Here is a 14,688-nt window from a genome sequence, read left to right as displayed (position 1 = left end):
GCTGTTTACAGTTACTTTATGATGGATTTCAGCCTGGTCACAGCACTATGTGAAAAGATGTTAGAGGTAAAGTTAGGAAAATTAATACCTCATCATAAGTCACTCTCTAACGCAAAGCAGTGATTATTTTTCACTGTAATTTATTGCACAACAATGTTCTTTATTTGATCCTTGTTTCTTTAAATATGCACATCGATTGTTCAGCTGTGTGACTCTCCACACCTCAAATATATCACAATGTGGACTTCATTTTGACAGTATTTTGTAGATTGATGCCATATTTATCATCAAATCAGGAAACTGTAAACTAATTGAAAAAATGAAGCTTATGAAAATTTTAATGTGGCATAGGAACATGTTGTTTATCCTTGCCGAATGGTATTTAGACAAAACTCCAGCAAATCAGAGGATATATTTTTGTCTCTCACTTGCTATATATGTGTATATTTTTGCAGTTAATAGCCTATCATGTGTCTGCGCATCTTAGGGCCATAAACATAAACATGGCAAACAAGGATATGTTCACAATTCCAACAAATGCTTCAATTGTTTGTATAGATGTTAGATTAATTTCATTTGCATTTTCTATTAATATTTTTCTGTTTGTCCCAAATGGTATTTTTATTTCTTTATGCCATTATTGTAATCATTGGAAACAACTGAGTAAATATTTTGTATCATATGTTTCTAAAAATATTTGAATGTTCTACTTTTCTACTACTGGTTTTCTACTTTCTAAACTTTCTGCCACTTTTTGGCATTTCAATAACATTATTTTTGGGTGTTTTTATCTCTGACCGCAGCATCTTGTGCATTTATTACCTAAATGTTGTTTGTGTGGGTTTTGCTTTTGTTTTGTTTTTTTGCCATTTTTAGATTTCACCAGCTGTGCAAACTCTGCAATTTTACCTTGGTTTTGTTCCACATTAGTTTATCTGCCGGCATGTTTTCTTCCTTTTCTAATGTTTTTGGTAATTTTTCACAGTTAAACAAGTAACTTTGAGGTTACTTCAGCATTTTCAGCTGTTATCTGTTGACAGTTTTGCCTAATTATTACATTTCTGCAAATTTCTAGCAGTTCTGATAAGTTGTAATATTTCTGCCAAGTTTTTAATTTTCTACTAAATTATTTCTGCTAGGTTACACTACTTTTGTTTGTTATGTTATGTTATGTTAAGGTATGTTATTTTAAATTATTGCATTTCTGCTAAGTTATTACATTTTTCTTAACTTGATATTGTTCTGCAAAGTTATTAAAATTTCAGCAACTTTTTAAACACTGACTTTGATTTCTTCAGCTTCTTCAACTATTTTCAGCAGACAGCTTCAGCTTTACAGTTTCCTCTAAGTTATTGCAGTTCTGCTAAGTTATTACATTTTCGCAAAGTTCTTTTGCTTCTGCAAAGTTTTTACAATTTCTGCAACGTTTCAGCTTTTTCAGCTATTTCTTGCATACAGCTTCAGCTTTTAAGCATCCACACTGCATTTTCGCAGGAAATGCAAATTTTTCTAGTTGTGTGGATGCTTAAGCATCCACACTATAGAGTTCCTGTTTCTCTTTATTCTTTATTATTGTGTGGATGCTTTAAGCATCCACACTATTGAGTTCCTCTTGGGACTTCCGTACACTTTTTGGCACTTAACTACTTCCACAATTTTCAGCCGATTTTCACCGTTCAAATTTTAAACTATTCTGCTATTTCTGCTAATTATGGCTATGTCTTTTGGTATTTTTCACTATTATACTTTTTAAAATATTAAGCTTAATTTGTCCCATTGAAATGAATGGGAAACTTCTGCAATTCTGCTAAAATTTGCTTGTTTTTGAAACTTAACTACTTCCTCATATTTTCACGTAGAACAACCATTCAAACTTTAAAATGTTCTCAAGTTATTGGGCTATTCAGGTATAAATCAGCTTTTTCAAATCTTTTACCATTTTACTTTTATGCCTCTTAAAGTTTTCAGTTGCAAAATTGTGATTTTTCACAAAATACATGCGTTGTTATGGTTGCTATGCACTTGGCTTCCAGTGTGCCACTGAAGGTTTTGCAGTCTTCTCTTCATGTCCGAACAACTTCTTGCTACTTGCTCAATTTTCACTCAACTTCCACAAATTATACATCAAAACGTAGGTATTTTTGCTGGCTTTCAGGAAATGTCACTATCATTGTTGTGGAATTTATAGAATTTTGGCAAATCTCCTCAGACCAACACAATGTCACAAAACTCTCCATAGAAAGTCAATGGAGAGCTTGTTCAAAATCACCGCTTGATTTCTGTAATGAGAGGCATATTCGAATTGTCATATCTCCTTAACGAAGCAAAGTTAAGACATAAGGCTTGTCCCAGTATATCTTCAGACACTCCTGACGCTCACAATTCAAGAATTTCTTTCTCACCTATTACCATTCTGAAATGAGTTAGACTTGTTTGAGGGTAGGAAATTCGTCCTTTGCTCAGATTTCTTCAGATTTCAAACTCTGGAAATAAACCACTTTTTTCTCTCGTCATATCTTTTTAATGGATTTCCACAGAGACCTGAAAATTTCCATGATTGTTCACCAAAGCCTGCTGTCTCTTACGGTGAAAGAATGATATTGATACTCCAAATAGATTTAGAGTTAGAAAGCGTTGTTTGAGGGCAAGTCAAGGCAGTTTTTGCTTTGCTCTACTCAGTTATGGTGCATTAGAAGTCAAATATCTTTAATAATTCATATTTTAATAATAAATTGTCAAGACTGGAAGATTCCCCCATCTCTTCTGAACAAAACGGTGTAAGAATGACCGCTCTAGCCCCTACGGTTAGGAAATTATGGTCATTTGTTTGAGGGGAGTCGTCACGATGAGAAATAGACTGCAAAAATCCTGTGTCTCTATGTGCTGCGTGCACCTGTTTTAGCGGGAAAAAGTATACAGCCTCTCTGATTGGTGGATTCAAATTCAGCAGCTCCCAGGCTGCTTGACTGAGCTAGAAACTTACTTCTCTCTCCGTGTGTGTGTGTGTGTGTGTATGTGTGTGTGTGTGTGTGTGTGTGTGTGTGTGTGTGTGTGTGTGTGTGTTTCCTTATGTGTCCATATTTGTGATTGTGTTGCTGTTATATATATTTTTTTGCTGATTTTTTTCATTTAACAAGTATATTTGAGGGACCCTCAGCATGTTCAGCATTTTTTCAGCTGTCCATTTTGCTTTTCCAATTTTTCTGTTTAAGTTATTACTATTGTGCTAAATCATACTATTTCTGCTTTTTATAAGATTTGTGCTTAATATAGTATTTCTGCTAAATTTTAGTATTTCTGCTTTTTATAGTATTTGTGCTAAAACATAGTATTTCTGGTAAATGTAGTATTTATGCTTAATCATACTATTTCTATATATTACTGCCAGGTCCCCAGGCAGCCAATCCTCTGTGAGGCCTGAGACATTCAAATTTACATATCAGGGCTTGCACGGCTTCCCAGCCAGCCAATCATATATGTGGGTTGAGGCATTCAAATTTGCATATTGGGGCCTTCGTGGCTTCTAAGCCAACAAGTCATCCATGTCATATATCTCTAAAAATCCATATTTTAATGATAAATTGTCAACACTTGAAGATTCCCCCATCTCTTCTGAACAAAACGGTGTAAGAATGACCGTTCTAGCCCCTACGGTTAGGAAATTATGGTCATTTGTTGGAGGGGAGTCCTCACTATGAGAAATAGACTGCAAAAATCCTGTGTCTCTCTGTGCTGCGTGCACCTGTTTTGGCGGGAAAAAGTACACAGCCTCTCTGATTGGTGGATTCAAATTTAGCTGCTCCCAGACCTAGAAACTTGCTTCTCTCGCCGTGTGTGTGTGTGGGTGTGTGCGAGACACACACACACACAGAGAGAGAGAGAAAGCCTTTTACAGTATTCTGCAAACTTTTATGATTTTACCAGCTTTTCTAATATGGACCTCAGATTCTTGTTAACACTCCATGGCACAAATACTCTTCCCTTTAGGCTCTGTGTATGTGTGTGTGTATCAATATTTCTCCCATTTTAAAGTATTACTCCTCCATAATTGTATTTCTGTTAAATCAAAGTACTTTTACTACATCTTAGTACTTCTGCTCAATCATAGTATTTCTGCTAAATCATAGTATTTTGCCAAATCTTGGTTTTTGTGCCAAATCATAACATTTGTCTTATGTTATAGTATTAAAACTAAGTGGAGGAATTTCTGTCATGTTACAGTATATGTGCTGATTACAGTATTTCTGCTAAATCATAGTATTTCTACTATATTATATTTTTCTTTCTAAATATAACATTTCTGCTATATAAGTGTATTCTGCTATGTTATAATATTTGTGCTAAACCGGAGTATTTGTGCTGTATCATAGTATTTCTGCAAAATGATAGTATTTCTGCCAAATTATAGTATTTGTGCAAAAACATAGTTTTCATTTAAAATTACAATATTCATAGCTCATCACAGTGTCTCTGGTAAATCACAGTATTTCTGCTATGTTGCACTATTTTTCTAAATCATAGTGTTTCTGTAATGTTTAAGTATTTTTGGCTAAATATATTCTTTCTGTTATCTTAAACTATTTCTCCTAAATTCTTGTATTTTTGAGAAGTTATCATGTTTCTGGTAAGTTACAATATTTCTGCTAAGTTCTGCTATGCTATTGTATTTCTGCCAAGTATTATGTTTCCTCTAAGATATTGCAGTTCTGCTAAGTTATTCCATTTTAGCAAAGTTCCTTTGCTTCTGCAAAGTTTTTACAATTTCTGCAACTTTTCAGCTTTTTCAGCTAGTTTTTGCATACAGCTTCAGCTTTAAAGCATCCACACTGCATTTTCGCAGGAAATGCAAATTTTTCTAGTTATTGTGTGGATGCTTTAAGCATCCACACTATTGAGTTCCTGTTTCTCTTTATTCTTTATTATTATTGTGTGGATGCTTTAAGCATCCACACTATTGAGTTCCTGTTTCTCTTTATTCTTTATTATTATTATTCTAGTTGCTTCCGTACACTTTTCGCCGTTTAACTACTTCCACAATTTTCAGCCGATTTTCACCGTTCAAATTTTAAACTATTCTGCTATTTTTGCTAATTCCTGCTACGATTTTTGCTATTTTTAACTATTATACTTTTTAAAATATTAAGCTTTTTTCCTTTAATTTGTCCCATTGAAATGAATGGGAAACTTCTGCAATTCTGCTAAATTTTGCTTGTTTTTGAAACTTAACTACTTCCTCATACTTTCACCTAGAACAACCATTCAAATTTTAAAATGTTCACAAATTATTGGGCTATTCAGGTATGATTCAGCTTTTTCAAATCTTTTACTGTTTTACTTTTATGCCTCTTAAAGTTTTGAGTTGCAAAATTGTGATTTTTCACAAAATACATGTGTTGTTATGGTTGCTATGCTCTTGGCTTCCAGTGTGCCACTGAAGGTTTTGCAATTTTCACTTCATGTCCGAACAACTTCCTGCTACTTGCTCAATTTTCACTCCACTTCCACAAATTATACATCAAAACGTAGGTATTTTTGCTGGCTTTCAGAAAATGTCACCATCATTGTTGTGGGATTTATAGAATTTTTGCAAATCTCCTCAGACTAACACAAGGTCAGAAAACTCTCCATATAAAGTGAATGGAGAGCTTGTTCAAAATCATCGCTACATTTCTGTAATGAGAGGCATATTCGAATCGTCATATCTCCTTAACGAAGCAAAGTTAAGACATGAGGCTTGTCCCCGTATATCTTCAGACACTCCTGACGCTCACAATTCAAGAATTTCTTTCTCACCTATTACCGTTCTGAAATGAGTTGGACTTGTTTGAGGGTAGGAAATTTGTCCTTCGCTCAGATTTCTTCAGATTTCAAACTGTGGAAATGAACCACTTTTTTCTCTCGTCATAACTTTTTGTTGGATTTCCACAGAGACCTGAAAATTTCTATGACTGTTCACCAAAGCCTGCTGTCTCTTACGGTGAAAGAATGATATCGATACTCCAAATAGATTTCGAGTTAGAAAGCGTTGTTTGAGGGCAAGTCAAGGCAGTTTTTGCTTCGCTCTGCTCAGTTATGGTGCATTAGAAGTCTAATATCTTTAATAATTCATATTTTAATGATAAATTGTTAACACTGGAAGATTCCCCCATCTCTTCTGAACAAAACGGTGTAAGAATGACCGCTCTAGCCCCTACGGTTAGGAAATTATGGTCATTTGTTTGAGGGGAGTCCTCACTATGAGAAATAGGCTGCAATAATCCTGTGCCTCTCTGTCCTGCTGTGTAAAAAGATGCACCTGTTTTGGCGGGAAAACGTAAACAGCCACTCTGATTGGTGGATTTAAATTCGGCAGCTCTCTCCCTCTGTGTCTGTCTGTGTGTGTGTGTGTGTGTGTGTGTGTGTGTGTGTGTTTAGTGGGAGAGAGAGGACCCTGCCCTTATTTGGCAGCATGTCATTGTAGGATTTAAATTGAATATAGTTAGACTGGTTGACTGGATTAGAGCCTGTGTTTGTGTGTCCCTCTGTGCATTTGTGTTCCAATATGCCTCCATATTTGTAATTTTGTAAGTTATTACTATTCTGCTAAATATAGTATTTCTGCTTTTTATAGGATTTGTGCCTAATATAGTATTTCTGCTTTTTATAGGATTTGTGCCTAATATAGTATTTCTGCTTTTTATAGGATTTGTGCTTAATATAGTATTTCTACTAAATTATAGTATTTCTGCTTTTTATAGTATTTGTGCTAAAACATAGTATTTCTACTAAATGTAGTATTTCTGCTTTTTATACTATTTGTGCTAAATTATAATATTTCTGCTTTTTATACTATTTGTGCTAAATTATAATATTTCTGCTATTTTATAAGATTTGTGCCTAATATAGTATTTCTGCTAAATTACAATATTTCTGCTTTTTATACTATTTGTGCTAAAACATAGTATTTCTACTAAATGTAGTATTTATGCTTAATCATACTATTTCTGCTTTTTATGGGATTTGTGCCTAATATAGTATTTCTGCTTTTTATAGGATTTTTGCTCAAACATAGTAGTTCTACTAAATGTAGTGTTTATGCTTAATCATCCTATTTCTGCTTTTTATAGGATTTGTGCTTAATATAGTATTTCTGCTAAATTATAGTATTTCTGCTTTTTATAGTATTTGTGCTAAAACATAGTATTTCTACTAAATGTAGTATTTATGCTTAATCATAGTATTTCTATATATTTCTGCCAGGTCCCCAGGCAGCCAATCCTCTGTGAGGACTTAGACATTCAAATTTTCAAATCAGGGCCTGCACGGTTTCCCAGCCAATCATATATGTGTCCTGAGGCATTCAAATTTGCATATTGGGGCCTTCATGGCTTCTAAGCCAGCCAATCATATCTGAGGGCTGAGGAATTCAAATCCACAAATCAGGGCCTGCACGGCTTCCCAGGCAGCCAATCATATATGTGGCCTCAGGCATTCAAATTTGCATATTGGGGGAATTCGTGGCTTCTAAGTCAACAAGTCATCCATGTCGTATATCTCTAAAAATTCACATTTTAATGATAAATTGTTAACACTGGAAGATTCCCCCATCTCTTCTGAACAAAACGGTGTAAGAATGACCGCTCTAGCCCCTACGGTTTAGAAATTATGGTCATTTGTTTGAGGGGAGTCCTCACTATGAGAAATAGGCTGCAATAATCCTGTGCCTCTCTCTGCTGCGTGTGTAAAAAGATGCACCTGTTTTGGCGGGAAAAAGTACACAGGCTCTCTGATTGGTGGATTCAAATTCAGCAGCTCCCAGGCTGACCTAGAAACTTACTTCTCTCTCCCTGTGCATTTTTTTGCTGATTTTTTCATTTAACAAGTATATTTGAGGGACCCTCAGCATGTTCAGCATTTTTTCAGCTGTCCATTTTGCTTTTCCAATTTTTCTGTTTAACTTATTACTATTGTGCTAAATCATACTTTTTCTTCTATTTTATAAGATTTGTGCTTAATATAGTATTTCTGCTTTTAATAGGATTTGTGCTTAATATAGTATTTCTGCTTTTTATAGAATTTGTGCTTAATATAGTATTTCTGCTTTTTATAGAATTTGTGCTTAATATAGTATTTCTGCTTTTTATAGGATTTGTGCTTAATATAGTATTTCTGCTAAATTATAGTATTTCTGCTTTTTATAGTATTTGTGCTAAAACATAGTATTTCTACTAAATGTAGTATTTATGCTTAATCATAGTATTTCTATATATTTCTGCCAGGTCCCCAGGCAGCCAATCCTCTGTGAGGACTTAGACATTCAAATTTTCAAATCAGGGCCTGCACGGTTTCCCAGCCAATCATATATGTGTCCTGAGGCATTCAAATTTGCATATTGGGGCCTTCATGGCTTCTAAGCCAGCCAATCATATCTGAGGGCTGAGGAATTCAAATCCACAAATCAGGGCCTGCACGGCTTCCCAGGCAGCCAATCATATATGTGGCCTCAGGCATTCAAATTTGCATATTGGGGGAATTCGTGGCTTCTAAGTCAACAAGTCATCCATGTCATATATCTCTAAAGATTCACATTTTAATGATAAATTGTTAACACTGGAAGATTCCCCCATCTCTTCTGAACAAAACGGTGTAAGAATGACCGCTCTAGCCCCTACGGTTAGGAAATTATGGTCATTTGTTTGAGGGGAGTCGTCACTATGAGAAATAGACTGCAATAATCCTGTGCCTCTCTGTGCTGCGTGTGTAAAAAGGATGCACCTGTTTTGGCGGGAAAAAGTAAACAGCCACTCTGATTGGTGGCAGTTCTCTCCCTCTGTGTCTGTCTGTGTGTGTGTGTGTGTGTGTGTGTGTGTGTGTGTGTGTGTGTGTGTGTGTGTGTGTGTGTGTGTGTGTGTGTGTGAGAGAGAGAGGCTTTTAATGGGATGATCTCATTCTAAGATTCTAATTTAATATATTTAGACTGGGTGACTGAATCTCTCTGTGCATGTGTGTTTCCTTATGTGTACATATTTGTGATTTTGTGGCTGTTATAGATTTTTTTGCTGATTTTTTTCATTTAACAAGTATATTTGAGGGACCCTCAGCATGTTCAGCATTTTTTCAGCTGTCCATTTTGCTTTTCCAGTTTTTCTGTTTAAGTTATTACTATTGTGCTAAATCATACTGTTTCTGCTATTTCATAAGATTTGTGCAAAATATAGTATTTCTGCCAAATATAGTATTTCTGATTAATTATAGTTTTTCTACTAAATCATAGTACAGTATTTCTGCTTTTTATAGGATTTGTGCTAAAACATAGTATTTCTACTAAATGTAGTATTTATGCTTAATCATACTATTTTTGCTTTTTATAGGGTTTGTGCTTAATATAGTATTTCTGCTAAATTATAGTATTTCTGCTTTTTATAGTATTTGTGCTAAAACATAGTATTTCTACTAAATGTAGTATTTATGCTTAATCATACTATTTCTATATATTTCTGCCAAGTCTGTGTGAGGACTTAGACATTCAAATTTTCAAATCAGGCCCTGCACGGTTTCCCAGCCAATCATATATGTGTCCTGAGGCATTCAAATTTGCATATTGGGGACTTCATGGCTTCTAAGCCAGCCAATCATATCTGAGGGCTGAGGAATTCAAATCCACAAATCAGGGCCTGCACAGCTTCCCAGCCAGCCAATCATGTATGTGGGCTCCAGGTATTCAAATTTGCATATTGGGGAATTCGTGGCTTCTAAGTCAACAAGTCATCCGTGTCATATATCTCTAAAAATTCATATTTTAATGATAAATTGTCAACACTTGAAGATTCCCCCATCTCTTCTGAACAAAACGGTGTAAGAATGACCGTTCTAGCCTCTACGGTTAGGAAATTATGGTCATTTGTTTGAGGGGAGTCGTCATTATGAGAAATAGACTGCAATGATCCTGTGCCTCTCTCTGCTGCGTGTGTAAAAAGGATGCACCTGTTTTGGAGGGAAAGAGTGCACAGGCTCTCTGATTGGTGGATTCAAATTCAGCAGCTCCCAGGCTGACCTAGAAACTCACTTTTCTCTCCCTGTGTGTGTGTGTGTGTGTGTGTGTGTGTGTGTGTGTGTGTGTGTGTGTGTGTGTGTGTGTGTGACAGAGAGAGAGAGAGAGAGAAAGGCTTTTAATGGGATGATCTCATTCTAAGATTCAAATTCAATATATTTAGACTGGTTGACTGAATTGGATCTTGTGTGTGTGTCTCTCTGTGCATGTGTGTTTCCTCATGTGTACATATTTGTGATTGTGTGGCTGTTATAGATTTTTTTGCTGATTTTTTTCATTTAACAAGTATAGTTGAGGGACCTTCAGCATGTTCATCATTTTTTCAGCTGTCCATTTTTGCTTTTCCAATTTTTCTGTTTAAGTTATTACTATTGTGCTAAATCATACTATTTCTGCTATTTTATAAGATTTGTGCCAAATACCGTATTTCTGCCAAATATAGTATTTCTGATTAATTATAGTTTTTTCTACCAAATCATAGTACAGTATTTCTGCTTTTTATAGGGTTTGTGTTTAATATAGTATTTCTGCTAAATTATAGTATTTCTGCTTTTTATAGTATTTCTGCTAAATTATAGTATTTCTGCCAAATTATAATATTTGTGCTAAAACATAGTCTTAATTTAAAATTACAATATTCATAGTTCATCACAGTGTCTCTGGTAAATCACAATATTTCTGCTCTTTTGTACTATTTTTCTAAATCATAGTGTTTCTGTAATGTTTAAGTATTTTTGGCTAAATATATTCTTTCTGTTATCTTATACTATTTCTCCTAAATTCTTGTATTTTTGAGAAGTTATCATGTTTCTGGTAAGTTACAATATTTCTGCTAAATTCTGCTATGCTATTGTATTTCTGCCAAGTATTATGTTTCCTCTAAGATATTGCAGTTCTGCTAAGTTATTCCATTTTAGCAAACTTCTTTTGCTTCTGCAAAGTTTTTACAATTTCTGCAACTTTTCAGCTTTTTCAGCTAGTTTTTGCATACAGCTTCAGCTTTAAGCATCCACACTGCATTTTCGCAGGAAATGCAAATTTTTCTAGTTCTAGTTGCTTCCGTACACTTTTCGCCGTTAAACTACTTCCACAATTTTCAGCCGATTTTCACCGTTCAAATTTTAAACTATTCTGCTATTTTTGCTAATTCCTGCTATGACTTTTGCTATTTTTTGCTATTATACTTTTTAAAATATTAAGCTTTTTTCCTTTAATTTGTCCCATTGAAATGAATGGGAAACTTCTGCAATTCTGCTAAATTTTGCTTGTTTTTGAAACTTAACTACTTCCTCATACTTTCACCTAGAACAACCATTCAAATTTTAAAATGTTCACAAATTATTGGGCTATTCAGGTATGATTCAGCTTTTTCAAATGTTTTACTGTTTTACTTTTATGCCTCTTAAAGTTTTGAGTTGCAAAATTGTGATTTTTCACAAAATACATGTGTTGTTATGGTTGCTATGCTCTTGGCTTCCAGTGTGCCACTGAAGGTTTTGCAATTTTCACTTCATGTCCGAACAACTTCCTGCTACTTGCTCAATTTTCACTCAACTTCCACAAATTATACATCAAAACGTAGGTATTTTTGCTGGCTTTCAGGAAATGTCACTATCATTGTTGTGGGATTTATAGAATTTTCGCAAATCTCCTCAGACCAACACAATGTCAGAAAACTCTCCATATAAAGTGAATGGAGAGCTTGTTCAAAATCACCGCTGGATTTCTGTAATGAGAGGCATATTCGAATCGTCATATCTCCTTAACGAAGCAAAGTTAAGACATGAGGCTTGTCCCCGAATATCTTCAGACACCCCTGACGCTCACAATTCAAGAATTTCTTTCTCACCTATTACCGTTCTGAAATGAGTTGGACTTGTTTGAGGGTAGGAAATTCGTCCTTCGCTCAGATTTCTTCAGATTTCAAACTGTGGAAATGAACCACTTTTTTCTCTCGTCATAACTTTTTGTTGGATTTCCACAGAGACCTGAAAATTTCCATGATTGTTCACCAAAGCCTACTGTCTCTTACGGTGAAAGAATGATATCGATACTCCAAATAGATTTCGAGTTACAAAGCGTTGTTTGAGGGCAAGTCAAGGCAGTTTTTGCTTCGCTCTACTCAGTTATGGTGCATTAGAAGTCAAATATCTTTAATAATTCATATTTTAATGATAAATTGTAAACACTGGAAGATTCCCCCATCTCTTCTGAACAAAACGGTGTAAGAATGACCGCTCTAGCCCCTACGGTTTGGAAATTATGGTCATTTGTTTGAGGGGAGTCCTCACTATGAGAAATAGGCTGCAATAATCCTGTGCCTCTCTGTGCTGCGTGTGTAAAAAGAGGCACATGTTTTGGCGGGAAAAAGTACACAGGCTCTCTGATTGGTGGATTCAAATTCAGCAGCTCCCAGGCTGACCTAGAAACTTACTTCTCTCTCCCTGTGCATTTTTTTGCTGATTTTTTCATTTAACAAGTATATTTGAGGGACCCTCAGCATGTTCAGCATTTTTTCAGCTGTCCATTTTGCTTTTCCAATTTTTCTGTTTAACTTATTACTATTGTGCTAAATCATACTGTTTCTGCTATTTTATAAGATTTGTGCTTAATATAGTATTTCTGCTTTTAATAGTATTTGTGCTTAATATAGTATTTCTGCTTTTTATAGAATTTGTGCTTAATATAGTATTTCTGCTTTTTATAGAATTTGTGCTTAATATAGTATTTCTGCTTTTTATAGGATTTGTGCTTAATATAGTATTTCTGCTTTTTATAGTATTTGTGCTAAAACATAGTATTTCTACTAAATGTAGTATTTATGCTTAATCATAGTATTTCTATATATTTCTGCCAGGTCCCCAGGCAGCCAATCCTCTGTGAGGACTTAGACATTCAAATTTTCAAATCAGGGCCTGCACGGTTTCCCAGCCAATCATATATGTGTCCTGAGGCATTCAAATTTGCATATTGGGGCCTTCATGGCTTCTAAGCCAGCCAATCATATCTGAGGGCTGAGGAATTCAAATCCACAAATCAGGGCCTGCACGGCTTCCCAGGCAGCCAATCATATATGTGGCCTCAGGCATTCAAATTTGCATATTGGGGGAATTCGTGGCTTCTAAGTCAACAAGTCATCCATGTCGTATATCTCTAAAAATTCACATTTTAATGATAAATAGTTAACACTGGAAGATTCCCCCATCTCTTCTGAACAAAACGGTGTAAGAATGACCGCTCTAGCCCCTACGGTTAGGAAATTATGGTCATTTGTTTGAGGGGAGTCCTCACTATGAGAAATAGGCTGCAATAATCCTGTGCCTCTCTGTGCTGCTGCGTGTGTAAAAAGATGCACCTGTTTTGGCGGGAAAAAGTACACAGGCTCTCTGATTGGTGGATTCAAATTCAGCAGCTCCCAGGCTGACCTAGAAACTTACTTCTCTCTCCCTGTGCATTTTTATGCTGATTTTTTCATTTAACAAGTATATTTGAGGGACCCTCAGCATGTTCAGCATTTTTTCAGCTGTCCATTTTGCTTTTCCAATTTTTCTGTTTAACTTATTACTATTGTGCTAAATCATACTGTTTCTGCTATTTCATAAGATTTGTGCTTAATATAGTATTTCTGCTTTTAATAGTATTTGTGCTTAATATAGTATTTCTGCTTTTTATAGAATTTGTGCTTAATATAGTATTTCTGCTTTTTATATGATTTGTGCTTAATATGGTATTTCTGCTAAATTATAGTATTTCTGCTTTTTATAGGATTTGTGCTAAAACATAGTATTTCTACTAAATGTAGTATTTATGCTTAATCATACTATTTCTGCTTTTTATAGGATTTGTGCTTAATATAGTATTTCTGCTAAATTATAGTATTTCTGCTTTTTATAGGATTTGTGCTAAAACATAGTATTTCTACTAAATGTAGTATTTATGCTTAATCATAGTATGTCTATATATTTCTGCCTGGTCCCCAGGCAGCCAATCCTCTGTGAGGACTTAGACATTCAAATTTTCAAATCAGGTCCTGCACGGTTTCCCAGCCAATCATATATGTGTCCTGAGGCATTCAAATTTGCATATTGGGGACTTCATGGCTTCTAAGCCAGCCAATCATATCTGAGGGCTGAGGAATTCAAATCCACAAATCAGGGCCTGCACAGCTTCCCAGCCAGCCAATCATGTATGTGGGCTCCAGGTATTCAAATTTGCATATTGGGGAATTCGTGGCTTCTAAGTCAACAAGTCATCCATGTCATATATCTCTAAAAATTCATATTTTAATGATAAATTGTCAACACTTGAAGATTCCCCCATCTCTTCTGAACAAAACGGTGTAAGAATGACCGTTCTAGCTCCTACGGTTAGGAAATTATGGTCATTTGTTTGAGGGGAGTCGTCATTATGAGAAATAGACTGCAATGATCCTGTGCCTCTCTGTGCTGCGTGTGTAAAAAGGATGCACCTGTTTTGGAGGGAAAGAGTGCACAGGCTCTCTGATTGGTGGATTCAAATTCAGCAGCTCCCAGGCTGACCTAGAAACTCACTTTTCTCTCCCTGTGTGTGTGTGTGTGTGTGTGTGTGTGTGTGTGTGTGTGTGTGTGTGTGTGTGTGTGTGTGTGTGTGTGTGACAGAGAGAGAGAGAGAGAGAGAGA

The 14,688-nt window shown here is 35.3% G+C and overlaps 1 protein-coding gene across 1 annotated transcript in view; it reads right to left on the bottom strand.

The window, feature by feature from the left end:
- Positions 1-37: 37 nt before the first annotated feature.
- LOC308406609 (piggyBac transposable element-derived protein 4-like) overlaps positions 38-14,688 on the bottom strand; it is a gene marked incomplete at both ends in the record, with an annotated part of 34,956 nt that continues 20,305 nt past the window's right edge. The window contains one exon of the mRNA XM_080897689.1: positions 38-45. Within this exon, the coding sequence (XP_080753815.1) occupies positions 38-45 (8 nt within the window). The remainder of the gene's footprint in view (positions 46-14,688) is intronic.

Source organism: Rhamphochromis sp. 'chilingali', assembly GCF_963969265.1.
Source record: "Rhamphochromis sp. 'chilingali' genome assembly, chromosome: 12".
Classification (NCBI taxonomy): Eukaryota; Metazoa; Chordata; class Actinopteri; order Cichliformes; family Cichlidae; genus Rhamphochromis; species Rhamphochromis sp. 'chilingali'.
This window is presented reverse-complemented; position numbering and strand designations above follow the sequence as displayed.